The sequence below is a fragment of the Neopsephotus bourkii genome, unplaced genomic scaffold, assembly GCF_033783945.1.
Source record: "Neopsephotus bourkii isolate Nb327-2 ecotype Australia unplaced genomic scaffold, CSIRO-AGI_Nbou_v1 NB_126, whole genome shotgun sequence".
Taxonomy (NCBI): Eukaryota; Metazoa; Chordata; class Aves; order Psittaciformes; family Psittacidae; genus Neopsephotus; species Neopsephotus bourkii.
This window is the reverse complement of record NW_026900643.1, coordinates 1,586,394-1,608,657: the sequence shown is the minus strand read 5'-3', so window position 1 is coordinate 1,608,657 and position 22,264 is coordinate 1,586,394. Positions and strand designations below refer to the sequence as shown.

Sequence of the window (22,264 nt, the reverse complement as noted above, 5' to 3'; positions counted from 1 at the left end):
AAGAAGTCTGTCTTAATATGTATTTGCCACATGTTTAATTCATTACACATTCAGAAACATTTTCCAACTACTGATGAGTATAAATGAAGATAACAAAAGACAAAATGAACAGATTCATTCCAGAGCATACATAGCTCACTTTTCCGACAGACAAGTCTGATTGTGCCAAAACTCAAAAGTACATAATAATACTGAGAATAATACTGAGCCTGAATTACTGTTGAAAAAAGCCCCGCCAGTCAACTCCCTCACCCCATACTACAGAATACTTACTACTCCACAAGGATGACTGAGAACAAAAGGCTATTAAATTAGCAAGAGAAATCACTAGCCATACGGGAAAGGCAGTCCAAGGTAAACCTAAAAGGACATGCTGAACAATCCTACCTGGCATAAGATCACCAATCATTATAACCACCCCCCACCCCCCCCCCCTCAAAATGACAAATCAAACATAACACACAATGTTTTTAGGCTCCAAAAGCAATAGGTCAGTCAGTTCTTACTTTACTTACCAGCTGATACACAAGCTGAGGTTTCTCTGCTCTCACAATCTACATCCTGAGCAACACAAGATGTACACCTGCTGGTTCTGTACTACTTAATGATGCTGCTTGCTCTTTTAGAGGAAGGTTATATCCCAGCTGCCAGAAATCAGCTATTTCAAACAAACTTCTAAAAACACTTTAAAAAGAAATGGCATTTATTTATTGCCCCTGAAAATAATGTCCCAAGCTAGCAAAACCTTCACCATCAGGTCCCTGTAATCTCATCCTCAGACGCAGTTTGACCTGTAATATTTGCTAGAAACTGCCTGCAAGTTTTTTAAGCTGAAAACTTCTGGGAACAACTTGCTTAGAAAGTTTGTTATTGAAACCATCAGTTTAAAGTGCAATTTTGGCAAGTTCTACCATCACCTCTTCAGCTGGAAAATAGCATATGCAAAAGCAATGAGGATTTATGAGACTTTGAGAGCAACACAAAGGAAATCCATCCAAAATTATGCATATTTTGTGGACTACTACTCTTTTAAACAGTATTTAAATGTTGTTTAAAAAAACTCCACACGGTTATGCTGCTACTGAAAGCTTGATTCTCAACAGAAAGAGCAGCTGCTGCAGAGAAGTGTGGCCATGGTTACAAAAATGAACACAAAAGTTGATGCAAAAAGTAATCTCAAAAAAAGTTTATTAGCATGATTAAAAACACGGGAAGAACGACAGTAAGAAAGGAAGTAACTCAGCATGGAAGAATATCCATTTCAACAGTTTGTATTCACCAAAGCTTCAACTGAACGGGTAATTTTATTGCCAGATTTCACTTGACTTCTTTAACAACAGTTCACATTGTATCAGTTTCATCATTAGCAGAACTATTGCTTTAGTTTGGATCTGACCCCTGCTGCAGGTATGCATAAAAAAATATCCCTCATTACTGCTGGATTGCAGAATGCATTGTTGATTTAAGAGCTGGTAAAAAAAGACAATCTCAACTTAAGAGTCTGTTTAAAAAACAACTTTTCTCCTAATCACGCTACAAAGAAATACATTAGTATTTTGGCCTTTAAACCTCTCACATGGTATTTATTTAGCACGGCAATCCCGAATTCCCTCCCTTTAAGTAACCGTAAATCAAACTCCTCTTTCAGAGGCTGCTTCTTGGGTTAAGGTTCTGGAGATTTACTTCATACGCGCTTACACTGGCTTGAGGACGAAGACAGCATCATCTAGCACATAGTAGTCATTATACATATCACCTTCACATAGGTATGGCAGTCTGGTGAAAGCCTCTATGGCAAAACCAGCTTTACTGAAAACTTCTGGCAGGCTATTCACCTGTTCTTCCCAAGTGTGCCCTTTGATTTCCAGAACTTCTGAGGGTTTTTCCCACTTGCCACCTACTGAGAAAACAAAACAGGTTTAAATTATACAGAATTTATTGTGCGATTTTTTTTTTCTCACACAGATTGCAGTATTCCATTCCACTTCTAACTAGAGGTTGATAAGCCATTTGTGGAGCTGTTGCAAGATCAGTTCCAAGTTTTGCCTATTGTTCAGAAGCAGCTCCTTTTTAAGATTACCTTTGTTACATTTTTAACTAGCAATTCCAATACTGGCTGAAAAGAAGCTTCCGCTAGTAAGGCTGGTGTTCAGCAGACATGGTCAGGCTTGTTAATGAAGATGTTTTCCAGAATGTTACAAAATTCTGTCTTTATGTCCACTGCCTGGCCAAAGCTATCTTCACATAGTTACAGTAAACAGAGCCAGCTAGTTGAAAATGATGATTTGCTGTGAAGCTTCCATCTGTAGACCACCACATTATAATGGCTGGCTACAGAATCTTTGTTCCTCCAGTGGCCATCTACTAGCTGAGATGGTAAAGACTGCTTGGGGTGACATGAAATTACAAAGTCAAGCATTTGTAGCATGCTGGAAAACATGCTGTCATTTGTTATAACCAATAAAATAATCGGAAGGATTATAGGTACAGCTCTCAGAAGTCCAAAATTTAAAACTGTTCACTCATTTTCCAAGTAATGCCACACACAAATAACAAATGTTTTCTGGTTTGGTCTGTACCTTTAACTAGTTCACTAAATGCAACAGTAAACACCCTTCTAAACAGGAAGTTCTAAATCTTGTGATTCAGATGGTTCTGCAACTCCAAATGTTTCCTAAGTTCCTCTTCCTTCAAGCAGAATTTTATGTCCAGAGAGGTAGAAGAAATGGCATCTTTCAACAAATTAAAAAACGTGCTCATGCTGGCGTTACATTGGATTCTGCATGGAGCTGGTAAGAATTATTTTTTTTTTAACTTCTTGTATTTTTCCATGTAACAACAGTTAGTCAAGATTGAAAAATTTTATGACTTGCAAATAGCTATGAAATAAGAGCAGTGTGAGAATCAAGCTGGTTTCTGCTATCTTCATAAAAGTGCCAAATTAAACTGTTAGCTTTTACTTCCAAAAACCTGAAATGCACCTGTAACCTAAGATTTCTGGGGCAAATCCTGCTGTGCTTCCCTGCAAAGAACTTTGTAGCAGCAGTATGTCAGCATTACAGTGCAGCTGTGCTTGTTCCAGAGGAGCTCAGCAGACACTATCTACATGAACTGCAGCCATGGAGTTCTGCCCTGCAAAGCCACTGAGACCCCCCAGAGTAACATGGAAAAAGAGCAGGGGATCAACGACAGAAGCACAAGCTACTGCCTTTCACCACACAGGGCGCAAGTACACCAACAACTCATATTACTACAATTTCAGATTGCCGTAGCTGCTATCGAACGGTTCTGATGGTGATCTGACACAGAAGTAGTTTCAGTTTATTCCTGTAGAAGTCACAGACACTGAATCTGCTTGGATCTGGTCCATAAAACACATAGTGAGAAAAATTATAAAGGGACAATGCTGACAAGGTACCATGGACAGGATTATAAATTGTGTATCAGTAGTAGATTAAGAGACTTCAGTTTATTTTTATTCTTAGCTTGTTATTTTCTAGGAAGTAGAAAAGGATGTTGTTAAGCAACTACCTTCATTTTCACTGCAGTAATCTCAATTCCATGGTTTGAGTAAAATTAAATAGACTAAACCAATATTTAAATTATGGGTTTCAAGGACTTAGAAAAAAATCTCCCAGACCAGTCATATTAAACTTCACATTTCAATTCCTTTATTAGAATTCTGTTCTCTGATTAACCTTCCTGTTTTCTCTGCACACATTCTTAAATGTCAGAACTAACAAGCAATATTATTATCCTTAGAAACCAAGAGTCAATATGTGTGACAAAGTGAAAGAATGTCTAGGAACTATTATAAATTCTAATCAATGTTATGAAAATGCTAAATTATAAATGACTGCATCTATGACATTTCCACTGCCTGCCACTGGCTCTCTCACTTGACTTGGAACAGAACAGTAGAGAGAGAAAACCTTGCAGAACTACTGCACTGAGCATCCCCCCACCACCCATCAACCCCGAAAACACAACTAAATCTGAGGTGGGGAACTACACAAGGAATTCTTTTGGTCTTCTCTAGGGCCAAAGGAGACACTCACGGTATTTCAGAAAGATGATTCTTCTCTACACTTTGTCAGAAAAAGAGAAAGCTAAGCACATTACCACCAAGGTAAAGCTGTTAAATGAACATATGGGCAAGCTGCAGGGATTACCTAAAATAAAAGTTTGCTGGAAACAACCTTAAAACTTTCAAGTTCGAAACACAGTTGGTTTTCCTTCTTTCCTCCCCCTTTTCTCGAATGAGCCAGAAGTCTCTTACCTTCTTTTTAGACTGTGCCTTGCTTTTTAACTGTCCCTCACATTAACATTGTTTATTCTCAACAGGTGCTACAGATACCTGCCAAGTCACTGTAACACAACCCAAATTTCAGGAAGCTGACTACTCCATGCACACTGTGTTCCTAAGATGCACTTTCTCAGCTTCTGGATGTTCCTCGTTTCCACCTCAAGTTCTGTGGTTTCGCTTTTTAACTAAAAAGCATGAGGACTTGTGTACTCCAGGATGCATAGATCAGCAGAAGTACAAAGTGCATTTATCTGAAAATAACATTTTACTCCAAATCAGTAACCTGACTGTAGATGACAATGCTGTCTATATCTGTGGAGTAGCATTTTCAGATTCAAGTTCACCCCATTCTAAACAAACAGGAGATGGTACAGAACTAACGAAAGCAGGTCAGTTGATCATTCCTTCTTAATGAAGCATTTTAAAAGAAATACATTAGCTTTCCTAAATATTCTCTTTATTTACATTTTCAAGAATGGCATTTAAGATGGAAATACCAACAAAACTGTTAGTAGTATAACTGTATTAAAATATTAACAGCAAAACCATGGAGTGATTCTAAGAATTTTAACCTTGTTTGCTAATTAGCCTGTTGTCATACAATGCAAATAACTCCTGAATTCTATAAAAAAAAAAAAAAAAAAGAAGTTTTGCACTTGTATTACCCAACAATACTCTACATCCTCCTAGGTAAAGATTTTAATGGCTATCAGAAAGGAACTACAAGAGAAAAATGAGAAGTAAAGAAACTGACACTTAGTGGAAATACATGCAACAGAGTACAGGGTCTCAGAACTGGGAATTCACTGTGCCAGCTTAAGAAAAAAGGCTTAGTTCTGAGCTTTTGCATCATCTGCCTTCTAGTTAAGAAAGTGATGAGACCTTCTTTCCTTTAATCGCATTTCTGAACAAATACCTGTAAGCTTTATTCAGATACCCAGAAAACTGGGTTCTATTCTCTGTCTACCCCACAGGAAGAGTTCATAATAAAAATAGCAAGCCTCCACTGTCCTTGCAAACATTCAGGGAAACAAAAGTGATCACACCAAGTATTTTAGACTGAAAATGAACTTGACAAATATTGAGTGGTGTAAGGAGCGTTTAATTCCTTAGAGGAAGGGTGATGAAATGCAGAATATGAAGAAAATTATGTGTATCAGAAGACCTGTCCTTTATTCTAACACTCACTTTTAATAAAGGAGCAGAGAATCAGCACAGCAACAGAAGAGTTGGCTTCATCTTCATGATCATCACCTCATCCTTACTGTTTCTATACAGTGCTACCGTATTCACATTCTTTTTAGTCTACAAGGTAGGAAAGTGATTTTTCTAATTTTGTTCATTTTGTAAAACAAAGCAGTTTCATCATCTCCATTAGGAGAATAAGAAGACATTCCTAGATTCCATAACTTTCATGATTAAGTTTCAAAGAGGCAGTTGGTTGAAGTTCATATGCTTCACAGCTCTGCAAACTCTTGTGTGGCACATACTTGTACTCTCACTAGCAACCACAGTTTTCTTTTTCAGTAAAGTGTCTAAAAGAAAAGGTATCCTGAAGTTAAGATTATCCTCAGAGTATTAATCAGGAAGTTGGAGATTACCTGTTGAGGCTCACTCAAAAAGCAAAACTAGAAACTACCACTGTAAGTCATCAACTCTCTTGATTAGTTTCCAGTAAAATGATTTAATGTCAAAGTATTCATGACTGCAGACTGACTTCATTTGTGTAATGAAATTCTATTCACACATCATACATCATATTCATACATCATACGTGGAAGAGAGACCGTGGTAAAATTTAAAACACAGAGACTTTAAAGAAGTTTTACGCTTATAGGAAACAAATGCATCAGAATGCACCTGGTTAAAAGTTACACAGTTATTGCTGTAGGGATTGTTTGGTGGGGTTTTTTTTAAGCTAGAGGAAAATTTGTGTTTAGTTAAAATAAACACCCAAAACTGCAACTGGAATCTTTACATAATAATGAGACTTTGACATGAGAATAAGGACTTCACAGTTCTAAGTGGTATGATATGCTAAAATGGTTCTTTGCTGCAGTGATCTTTGTCTAAGCATAAAGGCAGGGCAGTCTCTTTTAATTTTGTGGTTTTTTTAATTAGGTGAAGTAGTATAGTGGGAAACATTAACTAAGCCTTTTTCAGGGGCAAACTTTCTGTGGTGCTACTGGTTTACTTTTGAGAACTAGGCAGTGTTTCAGGCAGGTTCCACTGTACTCAAAGCAAAATTACTTGCAGTGTCTACTACCAGAAGCTGAAAAAGGCCTTACATGGCTGAAAAGGTCTCTGATTTTCCAATGGTACAAGCTGATCTAAGGACTTTTCTCTACAAACCATCTGACACTGTAAAAGAGCAACACCTTTAATTATTCTGCTACCTTAGCAGTTGGCATCTCACATTTTAATTGTTCTTTATTATCTCTCTCTAGTTAAAACCAAAGCTGCTAAAGAAAAGCAGGAACGAAGACCAAAGAACAGAGAACTGTGTATGTTATCAGTTCATTTGCTTTGCCTGTGATTCAGAGCTTTTTTATTCCCCCCTGCCTTTTTTAAGTATATTGGGCATCCATTTTGTGATTATTTGGTTAAAGAAACATTCAGAGCTGTTAAGGCTTTACTTCAGATATGTAAAAAACCAGTAAACAAATTTACATTTCACTAATTTTAACTAATTTATGTTTAACAAGTTGGATGCGGGATGTCAATTTATGTAAAGGCCACCTCTAGTACACAGCTTCCTTTAGCTTTTAAGTAAATTTTGTTTAACCTTCTGAAAGTAACACGTTTTGCTATTAATTGTTTAAATGCTGCATTCAGGTAATCCCTAAGAATTTAAAACAAATCTATTTAGAACCTCCATCACCATGTATCCTTGAATAAAAAGTAGAAGCCTTACATTTAAATATCCATTAAAGAAGTCATGTATGTCAAGAGATGAACTATTAATGTAATAACCCTTCTGTCAAACTGTAAGTTCTTAAAGTGTTATTTAGTAAGATTCCCAAAGACACATACAGGGGAAAAATCAGAGTTATAAAAGGTACAAAAAGATGCTTCCTCAACCATATATAGCACTGACCTCAAGTGTTTGAATAACTTGCAGAAAATCACCAGTGGACGAAAAATTTTTCAAGCAATTGCCCAGGAACTTCAAAACCAGAGATATATGGAGCATTGCCGACAGCCTGTGAGTATCTATATACCAATACTGACATTTATGGAGAAATAGAGGAACCGGTACTTTTTAAGAGTGTATTATTTCCATATCCTCTGGAAATGGACTTTTAAAAGTTGATAAAGGTATTTAAAAAAAAAGGTATTCTGCACTACAAAGACATTATAGAGCATTCTAAATGATGATACATATATATTTTTGTAGATATATATGATAGCATATACTTTATAGAACATATGTGTGTACATTTAAAAATGAAGCTTCCATAAATCTGTATTTGTCAAGAAGAGGTCTCAACAAGTGCCTCTGGACTTTTGGTGAAATGCATAGAGCTATTAAGAGCCCATTTTTGAAAAATGGTAGCTAGACAGGAACATTACAGAGCTGTTATAAAAGCTCTGCAACATTCTTCCCCATACTTCTCCTTCCTTCGACATCCACAGCCTAAACTAAATATTCAACATCACTGGGTAAAGCCCCACAACTTCTTTCAGCATTCCAAATTCATGCCAATGAATTATATAATACCAATGTCTTATATAATGACCGTAACTGTGAACATGCCATGTTAAGTTACAAAATTGTGCACATGCCATGTTGAATTACAAAAAACAAAACCCAACTTTAGAAGTCACATGCATTTGCAAACAAATGGCTTCAAAATCATGCTTTGAAAATGTTGCTTCTCTTGAGAAACTGTATAAATTCTTTCCTATTCTGACCATAGGCTGCACTACTTCAAGAAGAAACCAAAAGAAACATATAAGAAATGCATGCTTCTCCTCCATGTGTTTTTACTTCATTATTTCCACCCGGCCCCAATTGTTTCTTTCTGTTATTACCCCTTTAAAGACTTCAAGTCCCTGCTGACATGACCTGGCCCTTGGTTTGAGCATCAGATATGAACACGGTGAAAATAAGGGATATATTTTACTGCCTCTGTGCTCCCTGTAGATTAGGAAAAGCCAAGAGGAAGAGAAATATGCTTTGAATCCCACAGATGTCACATGACCAAAACCTATAGGATAGAGGGGAGGAGTTTACTGAAACAATGAAGGAATGGAGTTTGCTTGAAAAAGGAAATTTTGCATTATTTAAAAAGTAAAAAGTTCACAGCAATAACAAAATACTTCTCCATTTTTCCCTTAGGAAGATTTGGAAGATGACACTGTTTATCAGAACAGATGAGCCTGTGCTGCTGTTCAGATTTCTTCAGTATTTCTCACACAGATGAAGAAGGGATACATGAAGAAGTTAATCTTCTTCACATACTTTCTTTGCTTTAAAAACAGAGGAGACAGGAGACCTTGCAGGGCAGTGTTCTTGACAAGTATTTTCTAAATAGGTCACCAAACCCAAGTGCATTGTGCATTTATGTTACATTTTACTTCCATTTTCCATTCTTTAAGAACTATTGGAAAAGACTCCATAAGATAACTGCTGACCTTCCTAAGTTTCCTTTTTCAGTTTAGATTTAATTCTGTGCATTTTTTTCTTTTTACATAAGTTTACATTTATTCCTTTTATGTTAACTAAGCATTTGTGAAAGATGTATAATTGACAGCAACAGCAAATAAACTTGTTTCACATGTGAAATTTTGATTTTAGCCATGTTAATGTGATAGTTATCAACATAAGAGATATACAAAACTACAAAACAAGTTACTGAGTCTTAACAATAGCTTAAACAGAGCAAAACCTCTGTATTCTGTAGGTAGGCAATCAGAAATAACAGACAATATAAATGCTTGCAGTATCATAGTAGAGCTCAATTGGAACAGGAGCTTCTTCCCAAGCTATTTAGGAAAGTAGCAGTCATAGTGAGAAGGCTGCTCCTGCAATATTAAAAATCACTTGCTAGACAGACAACCCTCATCTTTGACTCCTACCAGGCAAAGTCAGGACTACCTGGAACACAAAGTTTTGCCTTTACATGACTGTTCAACATGGAGGCAAGCATGAACACAGAAGTATACTAGCTAGCCAAGGTAGTACATTGAGCATATTTTTTTTAAAGCTACCTCTTCTTTTAGCAGTTACTATGTAGCCAATCCACAAATTCAGCACTTTAACAAGCGATATCTTAGTATCAGGCATTCTCCCTACCTAAGAACAGTTGCATCAAAAGATGCAAGATAAAAATCACCATTTAAATAAAGCAAAGCTTTGTTTAACAGATGAAATGGCATTTCTCACTTCAGTGAGATGAGCACTGACAACTGAGACAAAGCAAGGGTCCACCTAGCACAGTACTGTTTACAGTTCAATTTAGTAGTGAGGAAGGTGGAAAATCCACCTTTGTCTTCTTATCCCTGTCAATCAATCACAAGGAATTAATGTTTTCAACAGGAAAACTGCACAATCACAGACAGCTAGTGTTTACCACTTCTGAAGTATGGAGCCTCTGACATTTTTATTTTACGGAAATTTCAACCAGTCTAGTCACATACTGTCTAATAATGCCTTTACAGAAATATGGTGTCTGTATTAGGAAATAAAATGGATTTTTTATGACCCTATGGGACACCTATTAAAAATATAAAGTTATATTTAATAAATGTTCTTATGTGACTAGCCTAACACCTTACGATTCATCTGGCTTACTTACCAAATCTAGGTATGTGCAAAATTGCGTTATTTTTTGTTATGTTGAAAATAAAACTCCATAAAACCACAGAATTTATGATTAAGCTACTTTGTCTGGACTCTAGGTGTCACTGTAACTCCAGAAACAGCACAGAAATGTATTTCAATCTCCTCCTCCACCTTGCTTTGTTCTCTTAAACCAAGTTCTATGTTATTCACACAGTTTCCACAACCAGCCTCCCATTACATTACATGCAATAACCCAAGTATCTTGTTTTGAACAAAATTGTGTCTCCATTTTTAGGAACTGACCTATACACTGAGCAAACACCTTACCTGCTTCATCTCTTCTCTATTTGTTTCCCATCTAAAATTCAGAAGTTTCTCCAGGCAAGTCCAAACTGGTTTTTAATTAGCTCCTACAAGAACTTACTTGAGCCATTAAATGTTCTCCTTTTTGAATGTTGCAATTATATATGTATGTTAAATATAAGCCATATGTACACATCTAGTACTTTTTAAAATGCATCATCTCTTAGAACAGCTAAATCACAGAATCATAGAATAGTTAGGGTTGGAAAGGACCTTGAGATCATCTAGTTCCAACCCCCCCTGCCAAGGGCAGGGACACCTCACACTAAACCATGCCACCCAAGGCTTCAAAATAATGAAATTCTAAAATCAATTTATTATCATGAAGACGAGCAGTTCATTATTTCTCTAGGCTACAGTTAAACAGATAAGTAGGAAAGCTTCAGTGAAATGAGAGTAGCTTTTGTGTGTGTTAATTTGCATTGTCTAAAGTTTATATGGGGTCTATATCCGTAATAGTGATAAACAATAACCAAGTAAGTTTTTAAGTTTCAGAACATATTAAGGAAACAAAGCTGCATTAAGGAAATTGACTAATCTCCTATAAGCCCCCACCACTTTTTTATGACTTAGGTTTACAAGACTTCTTACAACAGATTTCAAATTTCAACAAGTAAGAATGACTGAGTTCAAGAATCACAGAGTAGATTTCTAGTCCCTTGGGATTTATAAATATAAATGGTTGTTCTCCTCCGAGTACCTTGTGGGAGATTAATGATGAGCAATATAAGTGGACTTCAGAGTAGTTTCTTCCTTAATTCATCTACCGCCTGTTGAACCAGAAGTTGCATGTGGTCTGTCACATGGTTACCGAACAACATGCAGAAAAGTAGATGTCAAGTGCAATAGCGATTGCAAAACACAATGGCACATAGTTTTGAAGGTACACAAACTAAAAGCCACTCAAATTATTTCCCAATTTCTGCTTCCAGTATGCCAACAAAAACTAGAAAGACACTGCTGTTATTATTTGGAACTTTAAGGAATTTTTAGAAGAGGAAGCTGTATTGTTTTGCATTATAGGAACAATAATTTGTAATGAAATACACTTGAAATACTGTACAGACACATAAGTCAACCTCTCCCATCTCATTTAAGACATGCTACTTCTCACAATAGTTACAAAATTTTTTGCTCAAACACTGCATTTTAAGCAATTCTTCACCTGAGGGAATTTTTTTATACTTAACATTAATTTTTGTTACATTTCATCACATCGATTGCCAGAATGTTCAGGCTGTCAGCTGTGTATTTGCTGGAGCTACATGCTTATCCACAGACAAGTCTTAATACTTGAGGACAGCCAGTATCCCAATGATGACTGCTGAACACCAGCCTCCTCGAATTCAAACCAACTTTAGGGTGCCTCAACATGAATCCACAATCATAGGCATGTAAAAAAAGTTTCCACTCTCTTTTGAAGTTTAATCATAGGGACAGATTAACCCCAAAATCTGTCATGTATTTCTTCAAAATGCAACTAGGGGAAATAATGGGGGGGTTAGCACTGAATTTTAAATTTCAGTTACCGATACAACATAAACAGTGCCTCATACTTTGTATCAGTAGGGGTCTGTATTCTACTTTGAGAGCTCATGCTGGAAAGTAAACATTATCTCCCTGTGCATTTTTAGCTGCAGCTCATCTGAAACAGTTTGACCTGAACTGCTCCATCTAACATTATGGGCAGTTCTGATGGCTTTGCTCAAGTGGTCACTAGAGGCAACTGGGGTGACCTATATGACAGCAGCAGAAGGCTCTAATCAGAGATCTGTTTTCCCATGTTGCTCCAACACAGCTCAAAGGTGGCAACCTGCAGAACAGGATATGTGACTTCAATATTTGAGCTTTTTGTTGGTGTCAACAATGTATGTTTGGGAATTAAGAAAATAGCTTACATCATATGCCATATTTACCTATGATTTACTTCTGAATGTGCACTGTACAAGTTATTTGTAAAAATCAAATACAAACATGCCAATTAAGCATTTAATTTGGGATACAGTAACCTACAAATGTTTTCTTTACCTGCCTAAATAGCTATTAATCTGTGTACTTACCATTTTCCACATATGGGTGAAATGGCAGAACTAATGCTAGAATGACTCTGCCTCTAGTTGGCTCCAGTACACTTCTAATATCTTTTAATACAGTCAGTGGTTGATCACAGCGATCCAGCAAATTCAAACAGCTGATGACATCATACTGAAATCCTGTGTTTTGCCACTCATTTATACCAAGCACTCTACAAGGAGAAAGAGATACAGTCTGTTAAACACAAGCTGAGTTCAAAGAGAGACACTGAAGATAAAAATTCCCTATCAATGTGTTTACAGTGAAGGTAAGGTCAGCCACCTAGGCAATAAGAAGAGGCAGATGCGATGCTTCTGGTCTTTCAGAAAAGAAAACTAAATCAACAATCAAAAGTGGGCATGGCTATATATACAGCCACAAGAACCTGTGTATTGCCTTACAACCACCAGGCAATAAAGGAAACGAAACCCAAAACCCCAGCTATTAGAATTAAAAAAAAAAAAAAAAAAAATAAGTGTTGTCCTAGAATAAAACTGACAATAACTTCTCAAGAAACAACAAAAGTTGAAATATGATGAATGGCGTACCGCAGTCTATCTACTCTGCTTTGCCAGTGTGAAAACCCAGACTGGAAATTAGTCATTATGTTTCCTCTCAAAAGACAGGTTGAAGAAAAGAAATCCAGTTCCTTCATTCTTTGGGTTGAAGTCTAGGGATAAAGTGTCTGAAATACTAGCCATTACTCAACAAAACTGGATCTGCTGCCTGCAAGAACCTGCAGGAGCTCTGATGAATGCATGAACAAAGTTCTGAAACTGCCAAGGGTTTAGTTACTAAATGTTATTCCATCTAACAGCAGGAGCTAAGCAGAGCAAGAATAAAAGGATCTTTACACAGACGTCTACATTTTAGGACTAGATAGACAGAGATTACTGAGGTATCCCTATTATCAAAACTAGTTTGCTTTCTCTGCAGTACCTGTCTTCCTCTTCCAATTCTGGAGTGTTCACTTTGGCTGTCTGCCTGATTTTGTTGTTCCCGACTCCCTCAATTAAAGCAATTTATGCAAGCTATGAAGAAAGAGAATTCAAAATGGTTGCTGCCTATTTTCTCTTAGAATCACAGTCTTAAGTAATTGCAGGGAACTTCTGTGTAACAAAAGCACTGGTAAGAAGGAACATCAGATGTGTTTGTTTTCCTGCTTTTGTACAGGTTAAACTTTTCTACAAGGATTAAGCAACACAGGAATTGACTGAAAATAGTGAACATTCATTAAATACTACAAATAGATTACTCTGCTGTAATGTCCAATAAAAAGGATGTAGGAAGCATTCAGTACAATACCTGTATTTCTTCTTCTGAAGCTGCCATATCATTGTTTCAGACAATTCAGTGGCATAGATTTCTTCAAAATGAGGACTCATGACTTTAGTGACTTCTCCATCTCCAGCCCCTAAATCAAGAAGCCTGTGGGATTTCCATTCTGGATTTATTTTAAGCAGTCTTTGAAATTGTTCTGGAGAAAACACAAACATTGAGCCCCTTCCCAGCAGCCTGAAATGTAAAAACAAGAAATGACCCATTTTGTAGGAACTTTAACAGGAAGAACGATGAAGTAATTTAGAATGTGCTTTGGCAGCAACCAGCTACATACATAGTAGTAGGCAAGGTCACTGCTCAGATAATTCTCAATCCAGTTCAACTTGCCTTGCACTTGTCAGAGATCAAACACACAGCCACATGCAGTTACAGTAGTTAACACTTCAGAAGGAATTTGATTAGGTGAGGAAGAGTTCACGGGGTGCAGCTCAAAAAAATGATCACATTGGAAAAAAGGAAAAAAAAGGAGGGGAGAAAGTGGAAAAGAAAGGCTGGAGCTTATTTGTCATGTTTGTGAATTTGGATCTCTGCCACCTACCTTAGGAAAATAATAATAATAATAATAAATGAAATAACAGAGGAAATAAAATGGCTGCAACACAGAAGTGGGCACAATGAATGAGGAATAGGATATGGAACTAGGAGAGTAGCCAGGAAACAGATTTAAAGAAGGGATGGCGCTAACGCTGCTGGGGTACCAAAAGGGATTGTTTTTTTTTTTTTAATTGTATGTTACAATGGCTTTTGCTGCTGTCTGCAGATCCTGCATTCAACATGAAGAGCTGTGGAATAGAAAATGGGGAACTCATTAAGGAATTGGGTAGAGGTGACAGTTGGATTCCTTATGGATCAAGTCAATGACATACCCGCCTGTAACTGTTTGAAGACTACACAGTGACAGATTTCAGCTGTCATAACAGAATTCAGAAGATGAAACAGTTAGGAGAATAAGCAGAGGAAAAAGAACTGGTCAGTAATAGTCTGAAAGTAGATAAATACCTTGAATAGCAGGTTAAACAAAGATAACAAACAGAAATCTTTTCTGTCCAAGGGGGAAAAAATGGTAAAGAAAGATAAAAATAATCAGACAATAAAAATATGTGAAAAGGAGGTGGCCAAGGAAAGATTGACTGTACTGAAGCACAAAGAAACAAACAAACAAAAAAGGATAGAGTATACAAAGTCATGCAGAAGAAACTAAAGCAGGATAATAAATGTATAAAAGTAAACAGAACACAGACAATTTAAATAGAGCCCCCTTGCAGTACACTTGAGTCAGTCCACACTGGTAATTGGCTCATAGCTATTATTCCTAACAGCACGATGAGGTGGTATTCAAAGCACTGGAGGGCCTTTGAAAGAAAGAAGAAAAAAAGAAAAAGAAAAAAAAGAGGAAGAGAAAGGAAGAAGAGGAGACCAAAGAAACCTTTATATAAAGCTACAAGTAACTAAGAACACCATAGGGAAGCTCATCAAGTTATCTGGTTAGAAAATAAGGGAAAAGATTATTTTTCTAGCCTTGATAGGCAGCTACTATACTCAGGCTGTACAGAAGCATGTAGTAGATGCAGAGATGGGGATGGTGGAAAAATCAGGTAGATGTAACAAAATGCATTCTTCATAAGGTCAGAACTGACAAGCTGTTAAAAATATGTCTGAACGGGGTGACATGAGCAAAACAAGGCACTGGCTCTTTTGGAAAAAATACTGAAGTCCCTGCAATCTGCTACCATCCACTGCAGCCACACAAGAGGGGGAAGCAGTAAGACCACGAAAATAGTGTTTTATAAATTCTTTCCCTGCATTCCTAATGTTTCACCAGTCAAACATGCTGTGTCAGAAGTTACCTCTTCAAGTACAGCTAACAGGCAAATGGAGGTGAAATTAAGTTTTACAGAGTAAGACAGAACTCTGTTCCAAATTCATGTTACCAGCCAACTTCATAGAATCATAGAATAGTTAGGGTTGGAAAGGACCTTAAGGTCATCTAGTTCTAACCCCCATGCCACAGACAGGGACACCACACACTGAACCATGTCACACTTCCGCACTATTTAGTGATCTGTCCATGTGTGCAGTGGGTGTGAACACAATCTATGCTAGAAATAGTTTTAGATACAGTACAGAACTGAGTACAGCCAGCTTCAACAAGGACAATCACAACAATAACTGATACAGATATGGCTGTAGGTAAAGGGCAAGGTTGGGGCAGGGAGAAAACAGAGGAAAGAGACACAAAGAGAACACTCTTATTCAGAAGGAAATTAATATAATTGTTATAAAATACAATTAGAGTTCTCCAACTGTCTCTTATTAATTGCAATTACCTCCTCTGTCCTCCCATACAGGAAATGGTGTTCTTCAGTTAAGAGGGCTGGGCACAAAGAGCACAGTAGGGCATTTCAGATCTGTTAGACTAGCAAAGGGAAAACTACAAATTTAAAAGCTGACAGACCAAGGGGTATGGCTGAACACTTGAAAACTCTAGATCCAAACTGTATTTATTTTACCTAAGATTGACTTTTCACTTACCCATTGATAGATGTTCTAGACATAAAGAGGCTAAAAATTGAGGACACAAAAGAGTGATAGAGCTGAATAAACAGCCAGCCTGATTTCTCAATGCTGTTGTTTAAGAAGATTTGTGTTCCTTGGTCAAGGTAACTCTGGACAAAAATAGGCTGAAGGGATTCAGACAACTGTTCTGTGTTGCAGACATACCACTAGAGAAAGAAATAAAGGATCATTAAAAAATTCAGCAACATAAAGCCAGAAATACTTAAAACAAACTGAATACAGAAAACGCTGTTATCAATTTCTGTAAACATAAAAATTGCGGTTTTCCTACAGACTTTTCAACAAGCTTAAGGATTAATTTCACTTAGATTTGAACTGTAATCAAGTAAGGACCAATTGCTAAGAAATAATACTTTTAATTTTTGTCTTAATTATTACCCTGCACTTAGAGGAATTCTACAAAGTAAATTCCCCAGGAAGCAAATGCAGGTCCTCTATGCAACAGCACCACACTAAGTGGGATAACATTATTTTTGATCTTCCCATTCATTCTCACCTTTTCCCTAGGCATCCCCTGAAACCCAATCAGCAAGTGCTTTTGCAGTATTTTTCCAGGAAAGGAGATAAAGAATCCAATCAATACTTTTGACCAGAGCTTGCCTATGTGCTGAACTATGTTTCTTCACCTACCACTACCAAAGGGCAGGTCATTATGTCTATGATCTGCTGCCTCCCAGCATCTCTACTAAAAAACAGGAGCAGGATCCCGCATCTAGGAATTCATCAGTACCAGCTGAAAGGCACTTCTACACTTCATATTGGTAAAATCTAAAGCCCAAGGTAGAATAGGTCAATGATTTTCTATTTGGGAAAGTAATAAAACGTAAAATATTCTATTTTACTATCCCCATGTAAGGCACACCTGAAATCCTTTAAAAGCTGTTTTACATTACTTGAATGCAGAAAAAAGCCCTGTGCAAACGAAGGCAAACATAAATCCTGAAATTTCAGGACTCTCATGGCCACCTTCTGCACCTCCAGCAAATACCTGTAATGCTGCAGCATTCTGGAATGTCCGCACTGACAATAAACTTCAAAAGGTTATTCACTGCTAGGGTGCAATGCCAAGCTAAAAACCCCTCCACTCAATATGCAGAAGTTACAAAAAATAGTTTTTAATGTAATTTTAATTCAGAAGGTTGCTCTTATTTTTCGCTCTCCTACACTTATGAAGTTATTGTCAGCCCTGCTACAAGAATCTCTAATGTCATTGTGTCTGTCTTCTAATATCAAGCGTTATTCCCCCAGCTAACACTATCTTATCTTCCCCCTTACTTCTTGCAATAATGTTCCTTAATCTGGCTGCATATGTTTATTGTGCAGGTAGGAGTTATAAGTATCTTAAAGAGAGACAGAGAGTTTTTACAGACTCTTGTAAAAATGCATGTGGAAGGACAGCAAATGGTCAGCTGGGGTAACTCCCCAATGTTTTAACATCTAAGATTGCATCTATAGCCGTATAATGCAGAAGGTGTGCTCATATCCTGATTCCTTTGCATCTGTTGTACCTTGTTGGGAGGGGAACAGTCACTTAGTGCATGTTTACACAGTGTTCAGCACAATAAGACTTCCAGGCTCTACTGTAAAAGAAATAATAATGGGACAAGATTTTTATTCCAGTATCCTGCTGCTTCACAATAATAGTGCCAGCAAGCAGAGAGGAGCAGACAGCTGCACCAAGATCATTATGCCAGATTCATAAACAGGGGTTCCATCAAACACTGACCCAAAGCACCAAGGGATGTCAAGAGCCTCCAGCCAAGGAGCAAATATAAGCCCACTCAGGTTTATTTTGAAAACCACTTGTGTAATGGGCACATCTCCAGCAGAATCAGGCTCTTAGCTGTATTTTCAAACCACTTGCAGGCAGCAGAAGTACGTGATTCTTTCCTCTAAAAACACAGTTCTTGAGCAAGTTTGTGCCACATGATGGAGCATGGCACAGAGAGCCCCGAGACTGCCAATTTACCAGTTTAGGCCTTTTCTCACTGCAGCACAGTGCTAGTTAAATGAATCAGCATACTCGAGTGATTCCCAAAAGGAAACCCTAGTTAAGTCACAAAAAAACACTAAAGCAGCAGCCTGTGTACTTAGTCCATCCATCTTCAGAAGCCAATTTCAGGAGCCTGGCAGAAGTGAACAAACCCAAGGAGCAGGCTGGCCTGTGTGTCTGGTTCATTTATCCAGACTGGACATGTCTAGAGCAGCTCAGATGCCTTTTTCCATGTGTTGCCATCTTCAATCGAGAAAAAAAGTATCCAATTATCGAAGCTTTGGGAAACACAGGATTTGTTCCATAAGCAATATGATGGCATATACACTGTACCTGAGCTCATACACCTTGGCTCTGCACTGAACTGTCACCTGTAGTTCCAGCATCTGGCCATGGAAATCAACAGTCCTACAATTCTTGTCTTTAAGACTCCTAAATATTGATATATATTGACATAACTATCGGCAAAATGATGATGGTAACAATTGTGAGAAGACAAATTTGTTTCCAGAAATGAGGCATTGTCCATACACCTCCTCTAATTTCTTCCACATGGTTAATCTTGCCAATAACGTCTTCTGGCAACTACCTAGATAACACTAGTAAATAATAGAAATTATAGCAAATTATAGAAGGGGGAAAAAAACAACCACCAAACAACAAAACCAAGCAAAACAAACCAAAGGCAACACAGGATAAAACCAATCCAAACTTCAAATGACAAAACTGGTGAAAAACACCTTAATTCTGGAATCACTTTCTCAGAACAGAAAGTACTTTTGTTTTCCTTCATGTGGAATACATGAAGACGCCTTTTCAGGACACAAGTTCCATGATAGGAATCAACTTCTTGCAGCACAACAGCAGAAAAACTACAGCACAAAAATCTGAAAAGATATGTTAAAACTTTTTTTTATAGTAAAAATTTTTAATTATTGACACCTCTTGCCTGGTATTAGTGAAATGAAGAAAATGTTCTTTTAGATAACCTACGTAAAACTAATGAAGTCAGTAAAACTGCAGTCAAAGCACCTGGGGCCTCAACATGCAATCCTTACTTATGAGTAACCCCACAAACTCTGTAACCATAAATCTTATTAAACTTCCTAAATAATCCATACTTTGTTTAAAATCTAGATCCAATAAATGAGAAATTGAAATTATTCAATGCAGACCATCTACCAGCAAATGACATAATCATCTCCGTAACACATTTCCTTGGCTGACTTTGCCTTTCTAGTATAGTTTTTCACAACACAAAAGACTTTCAGATTTTCTTTGTTCACCAGAAGGAAGTTTTTTTCTGTAAACCTGAATTCTGCTTCTCTTCGTACACACGCACTGAGTGATCCAAACTGCAGACCATATTCATTAAACCCCGATAATACCTCCACTCCGTAGCAAGATTCTGGGTGTCAGTGCCCACCCAGAGCACTAAAGACTCTTCAGTAACAGGTGAGCTTGAAGAATTACAGTACATAATTATGTTTTACCTTAGCAGTCTTCAAGTATTTACACTACATCATCTTCATTAGCTCAGCTCTGTATATTTTACTTAGAATAAGTTAGTATATTCCTTCAACACTAAGAGGTTTTTATTAGCCATTCTGAATTCCTGCCAGATTTTCAGCAGCATTTTGGTAAAATACAGTGCAGATCCGAACATATTCCAAATGCAATTATATCACATAGCCATTGCACTGCAAGGGTATAGCCCCTCATTTTCCACAAAGTACTGATACACGTGCCTGTGCTGCCCAAGTATAGCGCTAACCTTTTATTGCAGTCATCACATTGCAAACTCATTTCCAGCTTGCCATCTACTACTGTTCCAAGACCTCCGCGAGCTTCACAGTTTCCCAGTTGCTCACTTTTTCCTATTTTCCTCTAGTATTCATTAAAAGTGTCTCTGTTATTGCAAACCCACCCCATTCAACACCACCTGCAAACTTCATTCAAATGCACTCACAAAGCCCACCTGGCAGACTGTTTACATCTCTCAGGGGCAGCCCTGACATCCAACCCGCCGCCTCACCAGAGTAAGGGGATGCAGCGCTGGCTTCCCACACCGCCGGGCTCCGAAGAACCCCCGTGGCGAGCACCCCAGCGCACGGCAGCTCCAGCACCTCGCCTCTCCTCACAGCAGGCTCCAGGACGCATTTCACACGTCAACTTTCTCACCGGCAGGACCGAGCTGTTCCCTCTCTTTGTCTGGCGCTGCCCGGCCCGGTGCCCCCTCAGCCTGCCCGAGGGTATCCCTCTCCTCCCGCGGCGGCTGGTACCTCAGGACGCCCCGGAGAACGACGACTCCCCCCACGCCCCCCGCCCGCTGTCCCCAGCGGAGCTCCCCGGGAGGGTGGGGGGAGGCCGCCGTGCCCGCCCGGGAGCCCCCCTCCCAGCCCCACCGGGAATGGGGAGAGGGGGAGACGCGGGAAGAGAAGGACAACTGCCCTAGGGCTGTACCTGGTGGTTCTCTCTGGCTCCCGGGGCTGGGTGGCTGTGGCTGCCCATCATATTCACGTAGATGGACCTGGATAAAGGGCTCCTCAGGTACCTGGCAGGGCCAGCCCACATCTTCCTCCTCAGCACCCACAGGAACAGGGTGTAGCAGCCCAGCCAAATCAGCCACAGTCTCATCGGGGAAGGGGCGCGGAATCACCCGCTGCCACCGCCTCCCCTTTCCATAGCAGCGGCGGCGCCGGCAGCACACAGCCAGCCCGGCTCGGCTCCGCTCCGGGGCCCGCACACACGCTCAGGCCGGAACGCGCTGTGCCGCGGCAGAGGGGGCCAGCCGGACGCCTTCGCTGCGACACGCCGCGGCCTGGCGCGCACCCGCTCCCTCCCTTTCTCTCGCCAATCACAGTGCGGGCGCGGTCGTGGCGCGCTGCGTTCAACCCGGAGCGGGGCAGGCTCCGTGCAGCCCGTCCGTACCGCCCCTTCCCGCAGCTCTTTCCCCATGCACCGGTCACCGGCGGCGGCCGACCCGCTCCCCCTCCCACAGGGCTCAAACCGCCTCCCTCAGGAGTGCACGTTCTTGGCACCGCCCTGTCACCCGGTGCTGCGCGTGCGCAGAGCGGCTTTGGCGGGGGGCGAGTGGGGGGAGGTAGCTGAGGAGGAGCGGAACGGGCCTTAACCGGGACCCGTACGCTGCCGAGGTGCTGCCGAGGTACTGCCGTGAGGCGCCCCTTTAATGAGAACCAACCGTTAATTACGGTTCAGACCTCGGGGCTGAGTTCAGTTCTTGGCCGCCATAGCAGTAAATGCTGAAAGATGGAAGCGGGGCTTCGCGCAAAGCTGTGCTTGGTTTCCCTCAGCTCCAGGTTCTTCCTGTACAGAGGAATGTGAGGTCGTTAAGCATGGAGGTGATGAGATTCCTTAAAAGAAACCCCAAACCACAAGCATTTAAAGATAAATCATGTCATTACAGGGTTTGCTCTTCAAAAGGAACTTGTGTTTTCAGATGGAAGACCACAACTGCTTGATACACAAAATTGTGTCCTCAGACTTCTCAGGTTTTCCTCTAAATAACCATTTAGAAGTGGTTCAGAGTAAACTTTATGCTCGCATGGAACTTGTGCAACAACATTTTGTTTTACAAAGCTGTTTTCACAAAACTCACAGCCTGGTCCTAGCAGCACAAGCACAGGTCAGTGCAGTAGGATCCAGGAATTTTTTTCTGGACACTGGGATGTGAATGTAGAGGGAGAAGAAGTCATTGTGTAGGCAAGAGAACAAGAACTTGACAGACTCCTGTGCCCTCTTCCTGTGCATGAGGATGCAGTGAGGCATGGTGGAGACCAGTGGATAAAAATGCATCCTTGAT

At 39.3% G+C, this 22,264-nt stretch overlaps 2 protein-coding genes across 5 annotated transcripts; one reads left to right on the top strand and one right to left on the bottom strand.

Moving 5' to 3' along the window:
- Positions 1-1,171: 1,171 nt before the first annotated feature.
- Positions 1,172-21,359, bottom strand: METTL9 (methyltransferase 9, His-X-His N1(pi)-histidine). 2 transcript variants are annotated; one of them, XM_061367599.1, is made up of 5 exons: positions 20,905-21,359; positions 16,404-16,594; positions 13,836-14,045; positions 12,518-12,702; positions 1,172-1,897 (listed from the first exon to the last, which is right to left on the bottom strand). In XM_061367599.1, exons 1-5 carry the CDS (start codon positions 21,076-21,078, stop codon positions 1,695-1,697), a joined length of 963 nt encoding a protein of 320 aa, XP_061223583.1. In that variant the 5' UTR covers positions 21,079-21,359; the 3' UTR covers positions 1,172-1,694. The 2 variants fall into 2 exon arrangements, with proteins under 2 accessions (XP_061223583.1, XP_061223574.1); XM_061367590.1 differs by having other exon boundaries at positions 1,172-1,900; positions 20,905-21,356.
- On the top strand, positions 2,660-9,638 carry IGSF6 (immunoglobulin superfamily member 6). Of its 3 annotated transcripts, XM_061367563.1 has the most exons (6): positions 2,660-2,792; positions 4,345-4,695; positions 5,506-5,618; positions 6,754-6,810; positions 7,428-7,511; positions 8,649-9,637. In XM_061367563.1, exons 1-6 carry the CDS (start codon positions 2,705-2,707, stop codon positions 8,685-8,687), a joined length of 732 nt encoding a protein of 243 aa, XP_061223547.1. In that variant the 5' UTR covers positions 2,660-2,704; the 3' UTR covers positions 8,688-9,637. The 3 variants fall into 3 exon arrangements, with proteins under 3 accessions (XP_061223547.1, XP_061223550.1, XP_061223561.1); XM_061367566.1 differs by lacking the exon at positions 6,754-6,810 and having other exon boundaries at positions 8,649-9,638; XM_061367577.1 differs by lacking the exons at positions 6,754-6,810; positions 7,428-7,511 and having other exon boundaries at positions 8,649-9,638.
- Positions 21,360-22,264: the final 905 nt, after the last annotated feature.

Excerpts from the sequence above, each read along its gene's own strand:
- IGSF6 (XM_061367563.1), top strand. The coding sequence starts at position 2,705 with ATGTCCAGAGAGGTAGAAGAAATGGCATCTTTCAACAAATTAAAAAAC. Across the intron at positions 2,793-4,344 it reads TTGGATTCTGCATGGAGCTG|GTGCTACAGATACCTGCCAA; the intron begins GTAAGAATTATT and ends TATTCTCAACAG. Across the intron at positions 6,811-7,427 it reads ACCAAAGAACAGAGAACTGT|AAAATCACCAGTGGACGAAA; the intron begins GTATGTTATCAG and ends AATAACTTGCAG.
- METTL9 (XM_061367590.1), bottom strand. The coding sequence starts at position 21,078 with ATGAGACTGTGGCTGATTTGGCTGGGCTGCTACACCCTGTTCCTGTGG. Across the intron at positions 12,703-13,835 it reads CTTCAGAAGAAGAAATACAG|AGTGCTTGGTATAAATGAGT; the intron begins GTATTGTACTGA and ends TTCTCCTTGTAG. Across the intron at positions 1,901-12,517 it reads TCACCCATATGTGGAAAATG|TAGGTGGCAAGTGGGAAAAA; the intron begins GTAAGTACACAG and ends TTGTTTTCTCAG.